The sequence below is a fragment of the Rosa rugosa genome, chromosome 3, assembly GCF_958449725.1.
Source record: "Rosa rugosa chromosome 3, drRosRugo1.1, whole genome shotgun sequence".
NCBI lineage: Eukaryota > Viridiplantae > Streptophyta > Magnoliopsida > Rosales > Rosaceae > Rosa > Rosa rugosa.
The window spans coordinates 15756160-15776311 of NC_084822.1; the positions used below are offsets into that span (position 1 = coordinate 15756160).

A 20152-nucleotide genomic window follows, 5' to 3' on the forward strand; every position below is an offset into this window, starting at 1 on the left:
TTAGGGTATCGAGTTAACCGGGTAGATCGAGACCCAACCAAAGGTGGAAATTGCTGAAATTTTTACCACTACCATATATTCGTATGTGGACAACATCCAACGGTGAAATTTTAAAAATTCCATTTCGTTCCCCATTTGGAGGGTAACATCCCTAATAAACAAGTTATACTACATTACTAGGCATATATGGATTATGTGCGATCCAAAAATTCCGAAATAGAAATCGATCAATCCGAAAATTTCCATATGTTTATACAACAATGATAGATATTGTGTGAAAAAATTATGCCGATCCGCTGTGAATAAGGCACCCAACGGAGCAGTCAATGTTTTGCACGAGCAAACTCCCCTAAGGGGAGCGGCACCATGCGAGGACAAACGTTCCGGAATTTTTACATCCGTAAGTAGACCCCCTACCCACGAGAGGGTGGGAGTGGAAATATTGAAAAAAATATTGAATTGCCAAGAACCAGTTACGAGAATATTCGTTTTATGTTCTATTTAGGGTATGGAGTTGACCAGGTAGATCGAGGCCCAACCAAAGGCAAAAATCGCTGAAATTTCTACCACTACCATATATTCATATGCGGACAACATAAATTTAAAAAATTCCATTTCGTTCCCCATTTTGCTCATGGAGGGTAACAAACCTAATAAACAAGTTATACTACATTACTAGGTATATATGGAAATGTGCGATCCAAAATTTTTGAAATAGAAGCTGATCAATCCGAAAATTCCCATATGTTTATACAACAGTGGTAGGTATTGTGTCAAAAAATTAGGCCGATTTGCCGTGAATAAGACATCCATCGGAGCGGTCAACGCTTTGTACAAGCAAACATCCTTAAGGGGAGCGACACCATGCGAGGACAAACATCCCGGAATTTTTACATCCGTAAGTAGAACTCCTACCCACGAGAGGGTGGGAGCTAAAAGATCGAAAAAATTGAATTGCCAAGGACCGTTACGAGCATATTTGTGTTATGTTCTATTTAAGGTATTGAGTTGACCGGGTAGATAGATACCCAACTGAAGGTGGAAATCGCTGAAATTTCTACCACTACCATACATTAGTATGCGGACAACATCCAACAATGCATTTTTAGAAGTTACATTAGTATACCACTAATTTCTATTTGACTGTGGACGCAAACCGTGTATTATTTAACAATAATTAATGAATTAAAAAATAATATGAATTTCTCCAAAAAAAAAAAAAAGGCGGCGCGTTTTTCAATTTTCATTCTTTCCCTCCACCGGACAAATTTTACCTCTATGTCCCCTAGTATTTATAGAAACTAACCCTAGAAACTCTTTAACACAATCTCTCTTTCGGCTGCGCACCTAATTCTCCTCCTCTCTCCTTTCCACTTCTCTCTGCCATCGTCGGAGACCACATTTCCCGCCACCAATTCGCAACACCGCCACCGCCAATCGATTCTGGACCCAATTCCGATGAAAACCCAAGAAGATCACTGCCATCCACCGCCGGCAGCCTCATCACGCGACCGTCAAAGTCGCGACGGCCTCATCTCGTGTGATGTATATTTTGAGTTAAATATCGACAATTGAATGGTGCTACAGATAAACATAACAATGGTTTAATGTACAAGCTCTAGATCTGTGAGCTTGTTTATCTCGTGAGGAGGAAGATTGAGAAATCCGTGTTTATGTTTGTCTCATAAAATCATAATTAACTTGGCAAACAAGAGTTTTGGTATGGTAAATCAGCTAGGGTTCTCGGGGTTCCAGAAAAAGGTCTATTAAGGTAATTGGTTTAGGTATCCCCGTATCAATGCACATGATGCTATCCTTAATTGGCCAAGGATTCATCAATATAAAGAGGAACTTGGGGCACCAAGAGAGGTATCCCCGTTCCCGCTTGTTATACAAAGAAGTTACCCATGCATTGTTTGCAAGTCCGTGTGTCTGAACAAGTGTGTGCCAAGCAGCCTCCCACTCTTGAACCGTTAAAGAAGCATAAATCAGCTTCCCAATGCTCACCTGCACTTCCTCAACCTTCACATTTTGACCAATATTTCGCCCAATGTGCCACGCACATAATCTATGTCTGGCTGTTGGCATTAAATTTTCCACAACATTCCTTATTGCCTCGTCCCCATCTGTTAAAACGGATATCGGGTGCTTTTGGTTCATTGCTGCCAAAAAATTTTGAAATACCCAACTATAAGTGTCCTCCTTCTCATCGCCTATAAGGGAAAACCCATAAACAACAGTGGCTCAGTGGTTATTGCACCCGACAAAGACAACCAGAGGCTTTCCATATATATTGGTTTTGTAAGTACTGTCCATAATTAGTACATCACCATATGCATTGTAGTCCAACAGAGATTGCCGGTCCCGCCAAAACAAGTTTGCCAACTTTCCCTCTTTATCTATTGTATACTTGCAGTAGAATTGTTTTTCCTCCAATGCCCTGATTTGCATCCAAGTGATGGCAGAATGAGCATCCCCATCTAAGCCCGCTGCTTTCTTCCTCTTATCAAGTTCATTGTACAAATCTTTGAGGGTGAACGGCAGAAATTGTTGCCCACCTGCTTGCTCAACAAGGAGTTCATATATCCGGCTTATGTGCACTTGTGCTTTCTATAGAGCCTCAACCTGGGCAATGACGCTGTCATTCACTCCTTGGTGAGAACGAAGGAACTGAACCTCTTCCGAAACAGCAACATCATGATTGTGATTGGTTATGAACTTTGATACGAACTTCTTCCTTTCCTTGCAGTATCGAATTCCAAATGCGGCCATGCATCCAACTCGGCTATATCTTTTACCCCCTTGGGCATTGATTCCTCTTCATCTTCTTCTTCTCAGCTTGGATCAGACTCTTCCCCTTTTCTTTCACTCCCTGTTTCTTGACCTTAATTGTTGCTTTGCCCTGTTTCGAACATCAACATACCCACTCCCTTCTTATGACAAATTCGGAACGATATGCTCTAACCTTCCTGTCCCTCCTTGTGCTGAATCCAATAACACGAGAGTATAAATGATAGAACTTTTCAGCTTCACATACGCTGCTGAACACAACATCCTTCATGTCATCCATATTCAAATTACTGTAATCCTTGCCATTTAAGTCTACACACTCACCTACATTCGTTCCTTCTAACAACTCCATATCCATCATATAACATTTATCATTACCAATTTCAGATGTTTGACCAAGCCCTTTCTCTCCTCCATCACAAAATAGCCCTTCCTTATCTTCCCCAATTCGTAATAAGCAATCATCATCAGATACTTCTTCGTCTGATGGTAACGAGCTGTGGTACAGATGGTCAGTGTAGCGTAGACCTGCTTCGTTGTTCTCCATATTAACCTGCATTCAAGGTCATTTCAGTTTCAAATCAATAATAACAGTGTAATTTGCTGCTGTAAAAAAAGTGCAATTTTGCTGCTACAATATCCGAAATAATTTACAGCAATAATATGCCAACAGCAAATGGATAGAACATGTTGCAGCAGTACAAACTTTATGGTTGTGGTTTCAGCAAGATGGGGTTTGCATAAGGTATATCACACATATCATGGGAGGTACGACATTGTTAAAGCTAGACGGATTAAAGGTAAAATGGAAATGTCCCCAAAACTAAGCATAGATCATGTAAGGGAAAACTGAAAAAAAAAAAAAAAAAAAAAACCCGAACTTTGGATCATTTCAAATATATCCCATCTACAAAATCTCAATTCTGTTAAGACATTCCATTAAAAGAACCATTAATGGCATTCTCAAAAAAAAAAAGAAAAAAAAAAAAGGTGTTTGCCTACATGTGTAAAGTCAGTAAAGTGTATTTTAGCCTTTTCCTATTGCTCAAGGCCAAATTCTATCGTTATGAGTGCTGAACAGATCACATTTTGTACTTATCATATCAAGTAATAAAACTCTAACAAAGAGATAGATGACAGCCCAGAAATAAAATTGATCACCGCTAAGACACTAAGAAAAAAAAATCTACTAAAGAAGCTCAGTGAAATAAGTTTGTGTTTCATTTGATTGGATAACCTATATGTTAATACAATGAGTCTTCAAATAATATTACACACTCAAGATACAGGAGAAGAAATATGGACATTAAAATAGAAGATCAGCAATCCCCAGAAATATCTATTATGAACGTACAACCCCAGAGAGAGAGAGAGAGAGATGCAGAGAGGAAGAGGGAGAGAGAGAGGAAGTACTCTATTTTTGTAGCATCTTCATTTGGGAGGGGAAAAAGAGGCTCAGTATCCCAGCCAAGCTCGTCTGTAAAGTCACTGAAGTGTGCTATCAGCTGTTGCCTTGGTGATGATCTGAAAGAAAAGTTAATGACCATTATACATCATATATATATATATATATATATATAGACACACACACACACACACATACAGAGAAACATGAAATGTAACTTCTGCATACATCGCACACATGAAACTATGACAGATTTAGGCAGCAAACAACACAACAGACAGTTTCAACATATACAAAGACCCAAATTTAAATGCTTTCTTGAACCACAGAAATCAAACTGTTGTGTATAAATGAAGAAATTTGGTAGATAGGATTTCACATCAGACGGAAACCAATGTTCAAAGTTATAAAATTTAGTCACAGTCACATTAGTACTTTATTTTACAATCTTGTGGGGTACGAAATTAACAGAAGTTTAAGGATTTTTGGAAAATAGAAGATAGTTACATCTTCCAGACAATAGATCATACAATACAAAAAAGTGCAGATGGATATATATTATAGAGTTCATCAGTCTCATCAGAACCGATTACATAATAGTTGCTTAGGGAAAACAAGAGTCAAGCCAAAAAAGAAACTGCAAGAGAGCATAAACATGTACATATGATTGCATCGTTAGTAACAAATTCTAAAACCACATTGTAATTAACTTTTACCAAAAACCACATTGTCCTGTTCTATAAAATGGACAATGTCAGACTATCAAATCTCGATCATCAATATTTTGGAAATTTGCACGCCTCCTTCACCTTCACCTTCACCAATAATTTGACATCTCTTTCATTTTCATGTCTACAAATCAAAGAAGTGATGCCATATATTTATTATTCATGATATTTCTAATTAGTTGGGACTCATGCCAATCTCACATCTGATATGCTACTAATAGTTTTAAGGAAACTGTGAACGAAGATCGATGTACGCGATTTTAAAATCTTAGCATAGCTTGAAAAATCAGCAATGACTAAAATTGAGCTGCAATGTTCTTCTGAGTCCTCAAATATCCAAAAAAAAAAAAAAAAAAAAAAAAATTCTGGTAGTGCCTTCAGTTAAAGACGTAGATTATTCATATTACTCATCTGGTATAAGCCAATAACAAAAGTCAAAAATTTCTACAAGAGCAACAAACTATGATAAACTCATCCTTTGGAGAATATACTAACATTTAGAAGTTAATTTATAGGATGATATAGACCAGTTTTGACAGATTGATATGCTAACAGAATCATTGGCAACAGAAGCCCTAAGTTCTACAAAATGGACAAAAGAAAAGCAAAAGCCATCAGTTAGAATTCCTTCTTAGGCAAGAATTACACAATTAAACCAAAAAAGCCAAAATCAACTACAATTTACAACAACAGCACAACAAAAGAAGCTCCAAATTCTAGCAAAACTAGCATTACCACAATACAAGAAATTTTTTATGATATATTATAACCCAGCTAAACCAATATCAAAATCAAACAGAAGAGTGAAGAAAAGCAACAATGAAGGCAAAAACACACAACTTTCCATGCCCCAGACTAACACAGCAAGAGTATAACATCTTAAATACACAAATATTGATGCATACTCTACTCATAGAAACCTGGTTGATTACCATATACCAGTTCAACCCGATGTCTTTCAAGTTTCAATTAGAGACCAAACTCGATAACCGTCCAAAACAAAAACAAAAAAAATTCACAGCAATATCAGATATAAAAAATAATTGAAATTTTAACAAGCACTTACCGGCCAAGATGAGGGGAAATCTAACCGGAGATCTTACAGCATCTCCTCAACCCCTACACCATCGATATTGGTATGGTTTCTGCAACGGCTATGCCTTGGACTATTGAATTTTGATATCGTTTCTGCAAAGGCTATAATGAAACAGGGGGCTCCGTTATTCCCCTTCCTCTCGTGAGAGCCGGTGGAGAGAAACTCCGCATTTCGCGCTTCTGCTCAGGCGATGCCCTGTTTCTGAGGCTTCTTGGCCTTATTTTTTCAATTCTGTTCTTCCATTTTGTGTTTCCCTTTCGCTTTGCTCCATTGTCTTCATCAAATTCCTTGTTTGGGTGTTGCTGTTGGTGTTCGTTTTGTGATACGTGGTGCCTTATTCAACAAGAGTGGATTAGTCTGTGAATTGTCTACAATCTCCCCTCTTTGCAGCTCCCATCTTTTACCGTAACGGTTCAAAATTTCACGATTAACGTTCCGTTACTGTGAAATTACACCATGCGTCCATGCCCCAAGGATTGAAAAGCTGTGGATTGTGGCGCTCCAAGTACACTGGTTTGACCGGCTGTAAGTTGTGATGGGCCAGCTGCAAAAGGAAAAAGCAAAAGAAAACATGGAGGCATGTTTTCTGCGCAGGAGACAAAGAAAAAAGAAAGTGGGATTTTGCTGAACCACGTTATATCCGGTGTTCACTTTCTTTTACTCGTTTTATTTCTTTGCATATTATTCTTTTGTGGTTGGAGTTATTATTTCCATTCTATTAATTTTCCCAACAAGTTGCAGCATGCGTATTCCAGAACTCTCCCCCCTAGGAGATCACTTTCTGAGTTATTTCACTGAGAGAAACAAGGGTGGACTTTGACTCTGCCCCTGATCACTTCTGAGTTCTGAAGTTCATCCTCTGCACCCTTTACAACTCCCTCCCTCCCTCCCTCCAGTAATATGTGTCTCTACCTTCTCCCAAACATTTCTTCATCCCTCCTCCTCATAACCTTGACCATATTCTTATTTCATGTTCCATACTCTCTGAGCGTTGATGATGAGCGGTACCTCAACTGCAGCCAATCGTTTGAGTGTGCAAGTATCGGGAGCATCGGTTACCCTTTCTGGGGATCAAACCGACCCGATTACTGTGGCTTCCCTGAGTTCAAGTTGAATTGCAGCGGCGACGCCCCGTCCATCTTGATCCATGAACAAGAATTTCGAGTCCTTTCTGTCAATCAGAGTCAAAGTAGATTCACAGTTGCTAGAGCCGATTACTGGAACACCGTTTGTCCGGTGTCCCGTACCAATACCACCACCATAGATAATTCATCATCCCGTGTTCTTGAATTTGCTTCGGATGTTCAACAACTCTTGCTCTTCTATTCATGCCCCCCACTTAATATTCCTCTCCCACTTCAGCTTACCAGCCAATTCAACTGCTCTGATTCCATCAACTACTATGTGACGAAAGATCTCGACATTTTCGGGCTCTCCAACATCAGTAGCACCTTTGGAACGTGTCGCACAGCTGTCAGCGTCCGAGTTTCTCAATCGGCAGCTTCCAATTTAGCATTGAATGCATCCAAGGAAAATCTAGGCGCTGCGCTTGATTCCGGGTTTAATTTGGCATGGGATGCAAGCAATACCTTGTGCAAACAATGTCAAGGCTCTGGGGGTCAGTGCGGCTACAATACACCTTCATCTGAATTCACCTGTTATTGCAAGGATGGACCTAATCCCTCTGATTGTAGAGGTATGAATATTACCAAACAAACTGATTTATCTGTCTTTTATTATGAATTCTTTTGGTCTATTAGCCATTTATTTAGCAAGATTGATGATTGAGCAACACTCATATAGTCATATTGATCCATCGGTGATCACGTTGCGGTACACTAACATAGCTATGTTAGCTATGTTAGTGTTACTGGTTTAATAACTTCACCACACCCCAAAACCCAAAACCCAGCACCAGACCACCTCTCTCCCAGCTCGTTTCCTTTTTAGTTGTTTTTCGTTTTTGTTTTTTAGTGCTGAGAATATATTTTTTGGCCGAAAAATGACAATGTTGCATCTATATCGAACTACACCACACAGAGTCTCTATCTCTATCTCTAGAAATGCATCCCCCTATATTCTCCTCCTGCAGCTCTTAATAATAATACTAGTATTCTTATCTGGGGTACCAAAATTCTTGGGGGTTGATGATGAGCGATACCTCAAATTCTTGGGGTACCAAAATTCTTACTGGAACAACGTTTGTCCGGTGTCCCTTACCAATACCACCACCATAGACAGTGTTCTTGAATATGCTTCAGACGTTCAACAACTGTCTACGCATGTCCCCCACTAAACATTCCTCTCCCGCCTCAGCTTACCAGCCAATTCATGCACCTTAAACTCTACTACTGATTCCATCAACTATTATGTGACAGAAGATCTCACCGATTTCGGGATCTCCGACATTAGTAGCACCTTTGGAAAGTGTACCACAGCTGTCACCGTCCGACTTTCTCCATCGGCAGCTTCAAATTTGGCTGTGAATTCATCGAAGGAAAATCTAGGAGCTGCGCTGGATTCTGGGTATGGGCTGAAGTGGGATGCAAGTAATAACCTGTGTGAACGATGTCAAGGCTCTGGGGGTCGGTGCGGATATAACATATCTTCACTTGAATTCAGCTGCTACGCACTGAAAGGATGGACCTAATCCTTCTAACTGTGGAGGTGTGCGCCAACTAAATTACTAATCTGTCACATCTTTTAAGCATCATTTTCTGTTATTATAGTGCCCAAAATATGATAGTTTTATACGTGTCTTCTCAGTTCTTGAAATCCCAAGGTTTCCAATTCCAATCTTTGGTTATGGTGGGAAAGTGACCAGAACATTCATAATTAAAACCGAAAACAGGGGATAGAAATGAAGCCCTTGGGGTATGGGAATTATCCATCTCCCCAATTGTTTCGATTCCCAAAGGAAACTTGTTCACATCCTTATCTATATATAAATACACACACACACAGAGTCTTACCAAGGATAGGAAATGATTGAATTTTTTTCTAAGCCTCAAATTCTCTAACAAACGAGGTCTAAACGCAACATAGGGATTTAGAAATTTGAATCTCAACCACTTTCTTTGGTTAAAGCTTTACTACTTCATCTAATTTGTTGGCAAATGTGTTTGATTTTGGTGATAACAAACAATGGAATGGAGGAACGTTTATGCTCCTAATGCCTAGACAATATTGCAAATTTGCTTTTATACAGTTTTAAATATGTACAGAACTACTGATTAACTGTTATAATTATTGGTTAAAAAAATTAATATGACTCATTATGATCGTATAACCATTTTGGTTGCACTTGCAGGTTCAAGTTCAATATCACTCGGTTGGATAATAGGTACATAATCCATAGGTTCCTGTGAATAGTTAGTGGTTTATTATGATGTTTCTTTCATTCCTGCACAAATGAATTAAATACATCACTTACAGGCATCTCGGCGGGGGCTTTTGGGACCATCATATTCATTGCTCGCTGCATATGCATACCAAGGAATAGAGATATATGCATATCGAGAAAAAGAATACTGGTCTGCTTCAAGAAAGATGAAAGGGATGAATTTGATATCGAGGCATTCATAAGAAATCATGGATCCCTGAGTCCAAAGCGGTACCATTATTCAGATTTGAAGAAAATGACAAACTCATTCAAAGATCAGATTGGAAAAGGTGGATATGGCACAGTATACAAAGGAAAGCTACCCAATGACCTTGTGGTGGCAGTGAAAGTCCTAAGTGAATCGAAGGGTAATGGAGAAGACTTTATCAATGAAGTTGCTAGCATTGGTAGAACTTCTCATGTCAATATAGTCACTCTTGTGGGATTTTGCTATGAAGGGGAGAAAAGAGCTCTCATATACGAGTACATGCCTAATGGATCGTTGGATAAATTCATACATTATAAGCAAGGCTCTTCAGATGAAAGTTGCCACTTGGAATGGAAAACATTATCTGAAATTGCAGTTGGCATTGCTCGTGGACTAGAATACTTGCACCGTGGTTGTAACACAAGAATTTTACATTTTGACATAAAGCCACAAAACATTCTTCTGGATAAAGATTTTTGCCCCAAGATATCTGATTTCGGCCTTGCCAAACTATGCATGACGAAGGAAAGTATTGTATCAATGCTAGGGACAAGAGGAACTGCAGGATACATTGCACCAGAAGTGTTTAGTCGGAACTTTGGAGGAGTATCTCATAAGTCTGATGTTTATAGCTATGGGATGCTAGTTCTTGACATGGTTGGTGCAAGAAAGAATTTGGTTTCAGAAGTGTCTCATACCAGTGAAATGTTCCCACATTACATATATAAAGATCTAGAGCTGGAGAAGAACGAGATTATATTTGGGGAAATAACAGAGGGTGAGAGCAAAATAGCAAGAAAGATGATATTGATAAGTCTTGGGTGCATTCAGACCCTTCCATCTGATCGACCATCAATGAGCAAAGTGGTAGAGATGTTGGAAGGACCCCTTCATTCCTTGCCAATTCCACCAAAGCCTTTCTTATTTTCTGAAGAAGAATCTGCACCCATGTCCCAACCATCTGAAACAGGCTAATAAGCCAATTACTTGTATTGGATGTTATCTATAACTAGGAACTTCAAGCTGAACTTGTGTTGCAATGGAACAGTTTGTTATTACAAGTGAGCTGGTAAACCACTATGCACTTTTTGTTTGGTTTAATTGCCAATATATTCCCTGAATTTGGTCATAATTGTTGATTTGTAACTCGAACTTGCAATTGCGAAAACTAACACCTTTCTTGGCACACTTTGCAATATACACGCAATTGCAATTTGCGCGCACCTTATAGCAAGGAATGCATGTATATTTCCCAATTTTCATATTTGGGTCATTGATAGTCCTTGGCTATATTATGTATTACTCTATGATGTGGTCTCTAATGTACCTTTTTTTTGGGTTGAAAATAAGGGCTGGTGCGGCTGCCTTCATTAATAAAACTGCTTAATACAAAAGGGGGGGGGGGGGGGGGGGGGGGGACGTAAAGCCTGAACAATTAGTAACTAGAGAACTTCCTAAATAATAACAAGAGCTCCTACTAATCCTATGTATTCAACCATGCACCAACTAGCAAGGGTTGACATACCAGATATCTGGGCAATAGCATTTGCTTACAACAATGACATATCGGACAAATAAAGCTCATATAAAGCCATAGAGCAATAAAACCAGCTTTTCCACTGTGCTATCGACCAGAACAACCTTCCGCGACACTTCGTTTCATCCTGCCACTAGGGGGTTGCGTCTATTTGATAATGACTCGCCACCTCTCTAGGACAGACAAGGCACTTTGAGTGCACACCCACACCAAGACATTAAGCCCGACTCTCTCTGTCAAAAAATAATAGGGATTTAATTTTACTAAAACAGAAACACAAATTTATAAAATACTAGAAAGAGCCCAAGCATGACCCAACATGGGAGCCCAGGCCCAATTATTAAGGAAGACAGCAAGGAGGGCTCGCCAGCCCCCAATCTAGTTCATGCCGAGCCACCACCACAGAACCACCGCCCCTGCCACACCACCCTCGCAGTCGGACCACCTCCACGATTGTCCTACCGCCCCCCTCGTACTAGCACGAGGAAAGCAAAAACAGAAACGCTGAAAGCAGCAGACCATCAGTTCAAAACCAGAGATCTATTCCGCCTATCCAAAGGTTTGGAGATCCCGATCTCGCCACCAATCGACTGGGAGAAGAAACCAGACACCAGTGCAATCTCCTCCGATCCCGACCCAACTACAGCATCTGAGTCGATCCCCGAGTCGGCAACCCTGACCCCTGTCCGTTCCATAAACCTGACTCATAGGCACTGAACCATCACTCGGCCACCGCAACTCCCCAAACAACTCCCACAGCTCTCGGCGATCCAGAAGAAAACACCAAGGAAGATCACCCATCACGGAACAAAGCCCGTCCGACGACAGAGTCAACGGACGCGCCGCCGGACGGAACAAGAGGAAATTTTCCTGAAAACCCTAAGCGACAGCCTAAGAGAGAGAGGGAAGGTTTTTAACCTACGATGATATTTGCAGACTTTTTGGTTATTGATAATGTACCTTTTTTTTTTTTTTTAAGGAGAAACGAGAACACTTCTATTACTCGAACTCAAGTACAATAAGTAGCATACGTTACAAGAAGCCAACCACGGTTTAGAAAAACAAGGCCCTAACTAGTTACAATCACTCCAAACTCCTAGAGTCCATGTATACTAAACAATAAGCAAGGTAACACCGGACACGACCATTACTCAAAAAACAAATCCCCTACTATTATTCTGTAAAACATTATTAAAACAAAGCTAAAAACTAAACTAATGGGTTTAGGCTCTCACTTTTGATCCCAAAAATAAAATAAAGAAAATTAAATTAATCGACTCAGCACCCACTCCCAAGCCCAAGACGAAGCTAGGGCTTATTACGAAACCCTAGCCATCATGGAGACAAGCTACCAGCAGCCTATAGCCCTTCGTCAACATCTTCATCGTCGCTAGCAACCCTCTCGCCAGCACCACCACCATTGCCAACCTGGCCATAACCGACATCAAAACCATCGCCTGGATCGATCAGTCAATCAGTGAAGTAGCCTCGAAAATGTGTTGGATAGATCCGGATCTGTGAAATAGCCAAAGTTGCCGCCACCCGGCCTTGTTCCGACGTTGCATGTTCTGTTGACTATATGTGCAATTTCTTATCTATCTTGCATACTGGATATTAGCTTATTAAGTTAACTTTGGTTTTTCTGTGTTGATATTATAGATTCTCATGGCACAAAGAGCAAAGTAAATGAAAGCAAGTGCAAAAAGGTCCTACAGAAAGAAAGCAAAAAACTCTTACAAAATTAGTGCTTGGAAGCTTCAAAAGCTAGACTCCAATGAGGCCATGAGAGCAGCAAAGCTACTCTTTTATGTAAATTTCTGGATGTAGATTGCTAGGAGAGTACTATTAGATGTACTTCTTTTGTGGATAAAAGATTACCTTTGCACAATCCATTTTGGTGCATGATGTGGATTATAACAATTTCTTCTATATATTGATCAGTTACTGTTAATTTGGTCATTTTTTATTCCAATTCCAGCATATATAATGGATTGAATCATTTTATTAGGACAACAATAACCATACAAAAACCTGTCATATATATGTACGTATACAATATTCACAATGGCCACAAAATAAAAACTATCGTCTGAATTCAAAACAGATCACGGATGCTTTTAAAAACTATTGTCCGAATAAAAGTCACACAACGCTTATAAAGAAAAACGATTTCTTAATCGCAGTCATACAACAGGTGCACAAATTGCCCGTTGTCTGAATAAAGTTCACATGGCAGTTGATGCTGTCGGCAGATATGCTGATGCCTTCAGACGATAGTTCCCTAAATCGGCCTTCATCAGACGACACCGAGATATACGACAGTCAGCCTCCCTATCAGACGACAGTTTTTAGCAGTCATCTGATTCAATTTCTGTAGTAGTGTACGTGTTAGTCTCTCTCATCTATCTCTACGAATGTTTCAGGTGTTTGGCGCAAAAACCAGTTGGCTTGCAAACTGTCTCTTTTGAGCGTGTGCGCAGGCGTGCCAGCACCGTGGGGTGCAGTCGTCGGGGGGAGTCCCTTGACCTGACTTCTTCTTCAAGCGTTGTGGACGAGGAGAGCACCAACCTCGCCACAAGGTTCTTCTCTAGCCTTCCGGAAAAGGACTTATTGCCTTACGGATAAGGACTTTGGGTGTGATCTCTTCGCGTCACTGAATCGATATTTAGTAATATAGACTAAGCAAAGCAATCACTGGGAAGTTTGGGAGAAAGCACGGGCTTGTGCTAAAGCGTGACTTTAGCTTCGCTGGGTTGCGAGGGCGTTACCCTTGCTTCGCTGGTAGTAACGGTGGCAGTAGCGCTGGCAGTCGGCTCTTGGAAAGACTAGGACTGGAAGTGCGGTCGCCGGGTTGGGTTGGTGATGCTAACAGTCGGCTCTTGGAGAGACTAGGACTGGCGCACGATCACCGAGTTTCAACGAGGTTGAAGGTTTGCTCCGGGGAGGCTTTGTAATCGCTAGGATTGATTGATTTGAGAGAGGTCCTTCGCTGGTCCTTGAAACCTGGTATATATACCTAGGGTTTTGACTGCTCCTTGCCATAGAAGGATTATTGGTTGAAGTTTCCTATTCAATCCTCGCTACCCGACTCCAAGAAGGTTTCGTTTTCCTTACGGATCACAGAATGGGTGAAGCTGTAACCCAAACCCGAGTAGGCTTATTTTTGGGCCGCAGGAATCGGCCCGCTGCGCTAAATCCACTAAAGGATCATGCCAAAATTACTTTTGGGCTCAAACATTGCCCCCCAGGCCCCGATATCAGGCCCGCTAAGTATAACATGTCCGGTGATCGAAACGATGTCATTAATGAAGGTTGCGTCTATTCGTTTGGCAAAACGTCCTTTCGTCGCATCGTTTCCCTCACAAAATCTTTTATTTAAATACCGCAGCCAACTAGAGACCTGTCACATCAGAAACCCTTCCAGTCTCCTAAACCCAGAAACCTCTCGCTCCATACTCACTTTGCAGAAACCCAGAAATGGCTCCTCCAAAGAAGGTGATCATCGATCAAGAAGAAGAGCTCACTGAGAACGTCGCTCGCACTTGGGGAGCCAACATCTGCGGCCGCTGTCGTATCCATACCTCCGTCCAGAGGACTCTGCTTCTCTGGCTTCCAAACCATCACGCTGGCCTGAGTTCGGCACCGCAAGATTCAATTCCTGCTGACGCTCTCACTCTCTATAGCCTGCCCATTCGTCGACCCATTCAAGTCCTCCGGAGGACCCCTGCGGATTTCAGCAGTTGGGGTGCGCATAATCATCGAGCAAAAATAGGGCATTGGCCGTCCAAAATTAGCGAAGATGAGCTTTCCTGGTACCGTGAAGTAAGATCACGAGATTTGGCTCGCTGGAACATGGCAGGTATTACCCACACTGTTGATTTATGCTTTCGCCTTCCTCACGGTGGGAATCGCTCACCACTCGCTGCCTTCCTTTGCTTTTGGCATACTGCTACCAATACTTTTGATTTTCGATTTGGTCAAATGAGCATAACCTTGTTGGATATCCTCACCATTACTGGATTGCCCATCGATGGCGAGCCCTACCTGCATGGCCAATTCGATTCTGACACCTTCACATCAACCATGGACCAAACTGGTCGCGGTGCTCATAGCGGCTCTTACCCGCGGTGGTTGGCTTACTATCGCAAAGAGCGCAATGCGACTGGTGGCATTGCTTTTCTGGAGTATTGGCTTTGTAAGTTCATATTTTGCACTTCCTCCTGTAAGCCCACTGGTGCTTGGACTCTTCTAGTAACTGCCCTCTACAATGGCCGCCGCATGGGGTTAGGACAACCAGTGTTGGGTGCCCTCTACCGTACTCTATATCAGGCCACGATGCATCCTTTTGAGACTAGCATTTCCGGTCCTTTTTGGATCCTTGATTTCTGGATTCAAACTTATTTTTCATTCTTCTGCCGCGACGACATTCCACTACTACCACCGGCTAATGCCCTTCTTGGTCACTGGTTTTGTCGCGATGCGAGGTACATATCTCCACCCTATTCTGAGTGTTTCTCATATTTGTACCTCCTGCACGAAATGCCCTACTGCGATCTAATACTCAGTAGGAGATACCCCGCTCCTCTTGAAAATGGGTTCCTTCCTGGGGCTCCTAATTATAGTGATCGCGCGCGCTTGGCTTTTCGCCGCGCGATCTCTTGTTCAGACATTAGGCTCGCTGCCGACGAACTTAGTTATGAGCTTTATGCTCCCAACCATTTTGCTCGCCAGTTTGGTCTTATTCAACTGGTGCCATTTCCCCTCTATGATGCCTGGAATTACAATACCTCTTGGCGCCGAATTGGTCCCTCAGATGGACCTCCACCGGAGCAAAGCATGCTTGTACTAGTCGATCTCCCTGACTGGGCTAATAATATCTTCCCCGTGGATGGGACCGCTGAAGATTATGATCAATGGTGGAAGGAAGTCTCTGTTAACTGCTGGAGGCAAAGGGATGACGAACTCTTTGCGGCCATCTTCGAAGAATTGAGATATCCTTACGACGCTGATACTGAAGCACTCGCTCGCTTCCATGAAGATGAAGAAAGACCTCCACCACCCGAACCGGCTCCGCGACCCGCGCGAGCCCCGCGCTTGGTTCAAGCTGGAATTGTTATTCGCGAGCAACCTCCAGAGGTAATTGCCTTAACATGTTTCTTTGTTTCCTTTATCACTTCCACCTCCAACTTTGTCCCCTAACTCGAAGTCTATAGCAGGGATGCGCACCACCTTCAGGCAATCGCGCAGTGGGTGTTTCTCCGGCCACTGGTCTAGCCGCTAAACAGAAAGCAATACTGACCAAGCCTGAAGTAGAGGACACTTCCTCTGACGATGATGATCCTCAAACTGTAAGGATTCTCTCTTTAGAACGTTTATTTTAGCAGCCTTCTCGAAGTCTAATTTGACTTTGTTTAAATCTTGACAGATTGCCGCTGTTCTAGCACGCAAACGCAGTCGCGCTGAGCTCAGGACTGATCCATGGGCAGAAGATGAACCAGCCGCTGATCGACTGGTAACACCCCTCTAAAGTAAGCATTGATGCCTTGTTTTGTTATGTATGGTTTATAACGTTTCTCTGCTTCAGGTTTGTCGCAGGCTTTCAAGGCAAGTTGGGGAAGGATCCTCTGCTGCCGGCGAGGGTGTATCTGGTACAAAAGCCCAAGAAACCAATGGTGACCCTCCCTCTGCGATCAATGCGGCAGACAACATGCAGTTGGTTGTAGTCCCAGAACAAGTTATAGATGACAGCTCGCCTGAGGTTGAAGAAAGGATGTCACTTCTTCCTACCTTCCGCGAGGAACCAATTCCCCTTCTGGCATCGACAGTGCCTGACTCGGGTCCAACCTTTGGTGAGACTGCCCTAGTGCCAACAGCAAGTTTCCGCGAGCTACCTGTTGAAGAGGTAACTCTCTTAACAAAAAATGTTTATCTTTACCCTTGGCTTGGTCATTCTGAAGATGTATCTTTTTAGGGTCCAAACGCGGAAGTAGTAGCCGAGGATCCTGCTGAACCTGCTCTTAATGTGGTTGGCCAGGAGCCTGCTCCCCATGCCCCCCAAGTCATTGAAGCCGGAGAACCAGGAGATCGAACTTCCTGAACCAGTGCCTGAAGCTATACCTGTTGCGGAGCCTCTTGAGGCCCCTGTCGCTGAGCAACCTACTCCGTCCACTTTAGAACGATTAGCTCGCGTGCTCGAAGTGACCCCACCTGGGGTCGTAGATGATGCCAGAGAAGGCCTTCGTCGCTTCTTGGGTCCCGATATACTGATTCCTGGCGCGCCTGCGAGAGTTTTGGAGTACCTGAGGGTGCTTCTTCGCGAGGGCGCTGTCACTGAAGATCAATTTCAAGAGGTTGACCAATTGTTGCAAGACCTCCCGCAAGGGCTTAACGAGAGGTCCTATAAGTACCTGTGCTTGCGAGAAGAAAAACTCAAGCAAATATGGCTTTCCCAATAATAGTTTCACAAACCCTACTTCTCTTCCTTCTGTTTCTGAAATCTTCTCCTCACGATCTCAGCCTCAAACCCAAATCCTTAGGTCTTATGGCTTAATCTCAATGCCTGGGTGCGTCTTATGGCCTAATCTCAGGTCCATCCGCATGTCTTTGGTCTCTGGAAATCCGGATGGGAATCTCCGGTTTCAGTTAGGCTGAAGAACACGCGGCGCTCCTAACGTGGCAGAACCAGATTCTGAGGGATCCCTCTCCTCAGATTTCTCGCGTGGAGCAGGAGGGAGAAGGGCGGAAGGCCACTCGAGGCCGACTGTTCTTCTTCCGCAGCCTACCTCCGGGGGCAGACTGTCAGACTTCTGTTTTTCCCCTGGAGGTAGATGTGGTTGTGAGTCGCGCTCTCCCTGCAGACCATCTCCATCCCGGAGGATAATCCACTAGAAGGGTTGGGATGGATTATTTCCTTCCCTCCATCTCCAGTACAAATGAGAGCAGCTGCGACTCAGATCAGATAAGGCATGTGGGTGAAGAGAGGGAGAGTACACATGATCATAGCAAAGCCCCCTTGTCGCCACAAGATCCAAGACTTCTAAGCAAATCCGCAACTCTTATGATTTTTAAGCCACTTTTGACCTTGTAAACCGCAAATGTAATTGTTTCGATTTGTACTGCTTCTGGCCGCAAAGCCACTTTATGAATGAAAGTTTCTGAGTATTTTTGCAAAAGAAACTATTATAAAATAAGGCCTCATGCATAGGCCATTACATATATTCTTAACACATATTGTCAAGGAATTTAAAATAAAATTGCTACAAAATAAAGCCTCTGCGAAGGCCTGGATGTATAGAATGTTGCCCCCCTAGTGTTCGTAAGTGAAGTGAAGACAGGAGACTAAGGCCACAGGAAGGGCTTGAGTAAGAATGGATGTTGGGAACTGACGAAGACTATGGTTGCCTCCCCGTCTGAGAAGGTGGATCTGGGGGATCCTCGAATTCCCAAACACTAGGGTAGTATTTCTTGAGGAATCGCCCGTTGATGGGATTGCGATGGATGTCACCGTCCAAATCTTTGAGGTGAAAGGCCCCACGCTCCAGAATGCGGTGAACAACAAAGGGTCCTTCCCATCGCGGGGTCCATTTACCGCGACCGGTCAATTTCTCACCAAAGGGCAGAACAGCCTTCCAAACAAGGTCACCCTCTTTGTAACTACGGCCACGCGTCCTCTTATCATAGGCGCGGGCGATACGCTGCTTTTCCATTACTAAATTATCCAAAGCCGCTAGGCGCTGCTCGCTCAGGTCTTCGTGCTCTTGCCACATCGCTTGGACATAATCTTCGCCGATCAAGTGATGCTGATCTTGGACGCGCAAGGAATGAACGTTGAGTTCTAAGGGTAAAACTGCGTCATGACCAAACATGAGTGCATAGGGTGTTGTAGCAGTGGGATTCCTCTTGGAGGTGCGATAAGCCCATAGTGTTTCATACAACGTGCTGTGCCACTGGCGAGGGTTTTCAACAAGCATCTTCTTGAGAAGGGTGATAATAATCTTGTTACTGGCCTCCGCTTGACCGTTGGACTGAGCATAATACGGAGTGCTGTGGATGAACTGGATGCCCAATTCGTTGACAAGTTTCTCTACTTCACCGCCCATGAACGCTGCCCCCCTATCGGAAACGAGCACTTCAGGGATACCAAACCTGCAGATGATGTGCTGAAAAATGAATTGGCGAATGGTGGCACCGGAAGCCTCTTTCAAAGGTTCAGCTTCGACCCATTTAGTGAAGAAATCCGTGGCCACAATAATGAACTTGTGTTGGAGGGAGGAATGAGGGTGAATCATCCCAATCAAGTCCAATGCCCAACCGCGTGCAGGCCAAGGCTTAATAATAGGCTGCATGGGAATGTTGGGGATGTGCTGCACTGGACCGTGTGCCTGGCAATCTTGGCATCCCTTCGCGAACGTGATACAGTCCTTCAAAATGCCAGGCCAATAATAACCATGTCGTCTGATAAGCCAACGCATCTTAGGGCCCGCTTGATGGGCTCCACATACTCCTGTATGGGCTTCGCGCATTAATCTCTTTGCTTCGCTGCCATAGACACATCGGAAGTCCATGCCATCTTCCCCACGTCGTCGCAGCTCGTCGCCCCTGAGGAAGTAGTTTAAGGCAAGAAAACGAATCTTCCTGTCTGCTGTAGGATCTGGATGCTTGAGGTAATCGATCAACGGAATTCGCCAATCGACGTCAATAGGTTCTAGGACTGCGACGATCGGATCGTCAGACGGGTCTGGCCGCGCGAGCCATGAAGGCAGCGTGCGGCGCTCAACTTTCAGAATGCGCTCGCGAACCACATACTTCAATGTAATGCCTGTAGCCAATTGAGCAAGCTCATTGGCCGCGAAATTGCGCTCGGGGGGTATGTATTCCAAATCTGCGTCATCAAACTGATCCAGAAGCTCAATGGCGCGAGTCAGATATGGCACGAGCAAACAGCTTACACACCTGTACTTCTCTTGGAGCTGATTTATCACAAGCAGAGAGTCACCGCGTACCTGA

General features: G+C 43.1%; 2 protein-coding genes and 1 long non-coding RNA gene across 3 annotated transcripts; 2 read left to right on the forward strand and 1 right to left on the reverse strand.

The window, feature by feature from the left end:
• Window positions 1-1656: 1656 nt before the first annotated feature.
• LOC133739271 (uncharacterized) lies at window positions 1657-6334 on the reverse strand. Its single transcript, XR_009860507.1, has 3 exons — window positions 5990-6334; window positions 4204-4314; window positions 1657-3343 (listed from the first exon to the last, which is right to left on the reverse strand). It is a non-coding gene; the product is annotated as an uncharacterized LOC133739271 (long non-coding RNA).
• A 439-nt stretch (window positions 6335-6773) lies between these two features.
• Window positions 6774-10741, forward strand: LOC133739269 (LEAF RUST 10 DISEASE-RESISTANCE LOCUS RECEPTOR-LIKE PROTEIN KINASE-like 2.1). The gene is made up of 3 exons (XM_062167014.1): window positions 6774-7715; window positions 9330-9362; window positions 9455-10741. The coding sequence occupies exons 1-3, from the start codon at window positions 6920-6922 to the stop codon at window positions 10582-10584; spliced, it is 1959 nt and encodes a 652-aa protein (XP_062022998.1). The 5' UTR covers window positions 6774-6919; the 3' UTR covers window positions 10585-10741.
• A 3783-nt stretch (window positions 10742-14524) lies between these two features.
• LOC133737305 (uncharacterized) lies at window positions 14525-17117 on the forward strand. The gene is made up of 4 exons (XM_062164895.1): window positions 14525-16282; window positions 16363-16494; window positions 16572-16658; window positions 16731-17117. The coding sequence occupies exons 1-4, from the start codon at window positions 14624-14626 to the stop codon at window positions 17115-17117; spliced, it is 2265 nt and encodes a 754-aa protein (XP_062020879.1). The 5' UTR covers window positions 14525-14623.
• Window positions 17118-20152: the final 3035 nt, after the last annotated feature.